Genomic DNA, 5,024 nt, shown 5'->3' with positions numbered 1-5,024 from the left:
GAGAAGAATTACGGGTAACGCAAAAGATTCCCATAATTGCTGGGTTGCAACATTCAATTCATTGTATTTGTTTTCAAACGATGCAAGCCCTATATTAAAATTTTTCAAGGAAATTCTTGGTATGAAGGGCCATGTGAAATGCTAGAATCCGAATCCATAATTGCTAATTTGTAACGATTAAACTAATTAAAACTTTGATTAATATCATAAAAACTCCAAATTGATATACATATGACAAATTTACCCTAAACTTATTTTTTGATCATGAAAAATCCCAAATTGATATATCTGTGATAAATTTACCTTAAAAACCACAAAAAAAAAACCCTTAACTGGTATACTTGTGACAAATTCACTAATTTTTTTTTTTTTTTTTTTTTTTGCGAAAGACTCCAAACTAGTATATTTTTATATCCTCCATTAAATTGAGTTAATACTACAAAAATCACAAAATTAGTACAACTGTGACAAACAAAGAGTAAAATTCCAAATTCTAAATTAGTACATTAGTCAACTGTCACGTGTTATCCAATTCATTAATTTAATAGTAAAATTTAAACAAAACTAATAAAGGGTAAATTTTTCACAATTGTACCAATTTTGGATAAAATTATCAAAAGTGTATCAGTTTGAGATTTTTTATGATCAAAAAATTAGTTTTCGGTAAATTTGTTATATGTATACCAATTTGAGGTTTTTTGTGGTATTAACCCTTAAAATTCATAGTACTTCTTTATTTATTTGTCATAAAGCTCATGGTATTGAAGGAGTCAAGCATAGTATCCAAATTTGGAAGTAAAAGGAATGCGGAGCGCAAGAACAACTTTCTTCACTAGAAGTTAGAAATCCATATAGCACTCAGTAAAGACCCTATCGATTAGTCCATAATATTTTTGGCCAAGCCGGCCCATCATTTTGCAGGACTTGATTACCATTTCTGTTTCATGATCATTTAGGCTTGGCTTAGGCATTGAAGAGACACCGGCAAACTCCGATGGACGGCCCATCCATTTACAATCTATCCCTTTTCTTTTCCTGAAAAAATTATGATTGTCAAATTTTCGATCTGCCCAAAAGTTCTCATTTTTAGCCAATTTCGAAGAAGATACAATTCAATTTCCATGAAAAAGTCACTTTTGGTGAAGGACATACATTTTCACACGTCCGTGTGTATTAAAGACACCTGAAACTTCTGACGAGGGAAAATATAAAATAGGAAAATTATCAAAAAAAGTAATAAACCTATTATAATTGTACCGATTGAGTCCTAAACTTATTTTTTTGACTAATTAAATCCTAAACATTTTACAATTATTCCCAATCAATCCATCTGGCCAAAATTGGCCGGCCAATGCTGACGTGACAGCCAACCGGCACCGGCAATCTTTTTTTAATAAAATTTTATTTTTTGAAATATTTTATTAATTTTTCTCTTTTTCTCTTTTTTTCCCCTTCTCCCTCGTCCTTCTTCCTCCCTCCTTCCCTCCTCCTTCCTTTGGCTCCAGCGACTAACCAAGGCGGCCGGTCACCGGACTGAGGCGAGCCCGCCAAATTGCCTCACCAAATCCGGCAAGGTTTCGCCCCGCTGTTGTCGAGCATGAGCTCGCTGACTGGTAGGCTCCCCTCACTAGACCCGGCAAAAGTGAGGCCCCTCTTGTCGGATAGACTGATCGGGAATAATTGTAAAATGTTTAAGACTTAATTGGTCAAAAAAATAAGTTTATGATTGAATTGGCATAATTGCAATATATTTATGACTTTTTTGGTAATTTTCTCAATTGAAAATCGTGTTGGAATCACAGAATTTCGAATTGATGATTGAATCTGACATTAACTTGTCTATTAATATTTTCAAAATTGCAAAAATTGGGTGCCTGACATTTTTATATTTTTTGAAGCACGATAAAGGAAACTGTTGGATCTTAGTAACGGGCGTGACGAGACAGAAGTCCAAAAAATCGCATGCCCCTTTCAAATAGCTTTTTGTCCATTTTATACGTGCGCTTCTGGAAAGGTGATTGAGGGGGCTTGCAAGTGGCGAGTCCCATATATAAATGGCACGAAAGCATATGACGCGGTACACCGGCTGTCCACAACACCATAAGCTCCAATCGCATGATTGTGGTTCAGATACGTTCAACCTATAACTTGGTCAAATCGAATCCCTCCACCAGTCGCAGAAGAGCCCAAACTTTGCCGGCACTTCGATTGCTGCGCCGTTTAGCTGGCGTCCACCAGATTCTTTTGGCCATTTCAAGAAGGGATTGAGTCAGTGATGGCCCAAGATAAGGACAAGGAGGGCTGGGTCAGTGTCTAAGACCAAATCGCTCTCTTTTTCACTTATTAAATCACTAATTATGACCTGAGTGGAAGCGAATCCGACATGGTTTAGTGAGATGTTTCGTTGTCTCTCTAGATGAGTTCTCCTCTAAGAAAAGAGAAAAAAGATGTTAAGTTTCCTGAGGTAAAGAATAGATTCATAGTTCGATCTTTGACAATGCTTGTTGGACTTTGTCAACATCCAAGGAATTCATATCGAGGATCTTGGCAGCATGTCCATCCTACCTTCTGTAAACATTGCCTAGTGAGACATTCTAAGTTCAAATACATAACAACCATGTCTGACTCAGTCGATTTTTTATTTTTTTTTAATTCTCTTGATTGCAAAATGAGAATTGTGGACCAACGTTTCGTGCTACTTTGATTGAGAGGGTAGAAACAGAGAGAGAGTGAAGAGAGTTCTAATGGTAAATCGCTTTCCTTTGTCTAAAACAGAAGAAAAAATAACATAAGAGAAAACAAGAGATAATTTAAACTCTTTTTGTTTCGTAGAAAGTAAATAATTTGAAGAATAATTTCCTAAAATTAATCACTTGAAATAATTAATTAATGAAAATTGTTTTCGTTATCAACTAGGATTTATGTTTACATATTTTCGCGGATGGTCAAAATATTTGTATCATTCATTTATATTAAAAAGTGATACTTTCAATTATTTTTTAGAAAAAATATTTTTTAAATTACTTATTTCATGCAAAGCAAATGTCGAGAAAAAAGAGAAAAAAGTTCAAGAGAGGAAATACTGAAAAATACCATACATTGATGGGTGGTTAGGTTTATGTTTCTGATTAATCTATCACAAGTTATGTACACCATCTAACACCATGCAATGGGTGGTGAGATTCCATATTGGCATAAGCTTAACTAAAATTAACAGTGGGTGATTTCCGTGTTTTAGGATGAGGTGTCACTAATTTGTCTACTAGAAATCTCTACCAAATAACTTCACATTGAAATATTTTATTAGCTATTTTTATAAAAAGTTTCAGTATGGAATTAATAAATCACTAATTATTTCTGTATCTAACCCATTCTTCCCTCTTACTTATCTCTCCTTTCCTCGATGGGACTCATACATCGATCCTTTCAACCTTTATAATTTCCATCCGCTGACCTCTCATCTCTCCATCTCCACAACACCTCTCTCCAAGAAAATCTAGACTAGTAAAGAGAACTTCAAAACCATGACCGATTCTTTAAGAATTTGGCTTAGCTCTCTCCAGCAAAAGTGCGGGTCTTTCCTTCAAGAACTGAAGCTCCCAAACAAGGCATCCACTCGGCACAAGAGATCAAGAAATCCCAAGACACCACCGTCACCATCATCTTCGAAGTTCCACTCATCAACTCCCTCTTCATTCGCAGCAAGCGAGGTCTCCGCCCAACTGAGACAAGTCTTCGAGCTCATTGATGCTGACGGTGATGGCAAGATCTCGCCAACGGAGCTCAGCCGAGTCCTCTCAGGCCTCGGGCACGTCGGGGCGGCGGCGGCGGACGAGGAGGCACGGGTGATGGTCAAGGAAATTGACCGCGACGGCGACGGGCGCGTCGACCTGGACGAGTTCTTGGTCGCGGTATTGAGCGGGGATGACGACCTGATGGATGCCTTCCTGATCTTTGACGCCAACAAGGACGGTTTGATATCGGCCAAGGAGCTGCAGAGGGTTTTGCAAGGTGTGCGATGTGAAGCTAGCATCGAGGATTGCAGGCGCATGATTAGAGGGGTCGATACGGACGGCGACGGTTTTGTGAATTTTGAGGAGTTCAGGTCGATGATGAGAGGGTGTTTTTCTTGATTTTCTTGAATTGAATTGGAGGTTTTCGTTTTACGGGCTGAAACTTTGGAGACTATTTTGGTATCAGAGCAAGTGGAGCAGTTGTTTCTGTTATTTTTTTGGTAGGTCCACGTAAAATGCAATTTTACAGCCAGACTATATTAAAATGCAAAATTTTACTATTGTTCTGTTAGTTGATTACTAATTGCATATATGTGTAATTACAGCTATGATTAATTGTGGAAAAAAGTTGTTTCGGCTCTCAAAATCCATCATTTAGACCCGTTTCGGAGGGCTTTTCTACTTTCGTGACTTTTTTCGGCATTATTTTTATTTATTGTCTGATTATTTAGTAATTCGCAGGATTAGGATCATGATGGTAGTACTTACCGTTGTGCTTCATTAGAACACCGAGAAGCCCCTTTTTGAAAAATGCCAAAAACGAAACTTCCATGCTTACTTGGGAGTTGTGCCTCGTTCTTATCAGTTCCACCGTGCCAACGTCTACGTGTCCTCTCGATATGATGACATTAACATTGTAAATAAATACATCTTCCAATATTTTAAGAGGATTCAATTCTTTTTTCACATAGATGATACAAACAAAAGAGAAATTTAATCTTTTATCATGTGGCACTTATATGAGAACATCTAGTATATAATTGATGTAATCATTTATTAACTAATTACATCAAGTGAAACAAACGATCATTTTGACAAGAACGTATTAATTTTTCTCAAAATAAACACATTATAAGCTATGTATCTTTCTCGCTGAGAGGACATTATATGATCGGGTCCATTTTCTTAACCCCTTTATCCCCATTCTTTTATTATTTAATAATTCAAATCCTCTCAATTATTGAAATTATTCTTATCTTCTGCCAAAAAATGACATTACTGACAAATCAG

The 5,024-nt window shown here is 36.7% G+C and overlaps 1 protein-coding gene across 1 annotated transcript; it reads left to right on the top strand.

Annotated features, from left to right (window-relative positions):
- Positions 1 to 3,411: 3,411 nt before the first annotated feature.
- Positions 3,412 to 4,366, top strand: LOC104442236 (calmodulin-like protein 3). Its single transcript, XM_010055589.3, has one exon. It carries the CDS (start codon positions 3,525 to 3,527, stop codon positions 4,131 to 4,133), a length of 609 nt encoding a protein of 202 aa, XP_010053891.1. The 5' UTR covers positions 3,412 to 3,524; the 3' UTR covers positions 4,134 to 4,366.
- Positions 4,367 to 5,024: the final 658 nt, after the last annotated feature.

Source organism: Eucalyptus grandis, chromosome 4 (assembly GCF_016545825.1).
Source record: "Eucalyptus grandis isolate ANBG69807.140 chromosome 4, ASM1654582v1, whole genome shotgun sequence".
Classification (NCBI taxonomy): Eukaryota; Viridiplantae; Streptophyta; class Magnoliopsida; order Myrtales; family Myrtaceae; genus Eucalyptus; species Eucalyptus grandis.
This window is presented reverse-complemented; position numbering and strand designations above follow the sequence as displayed.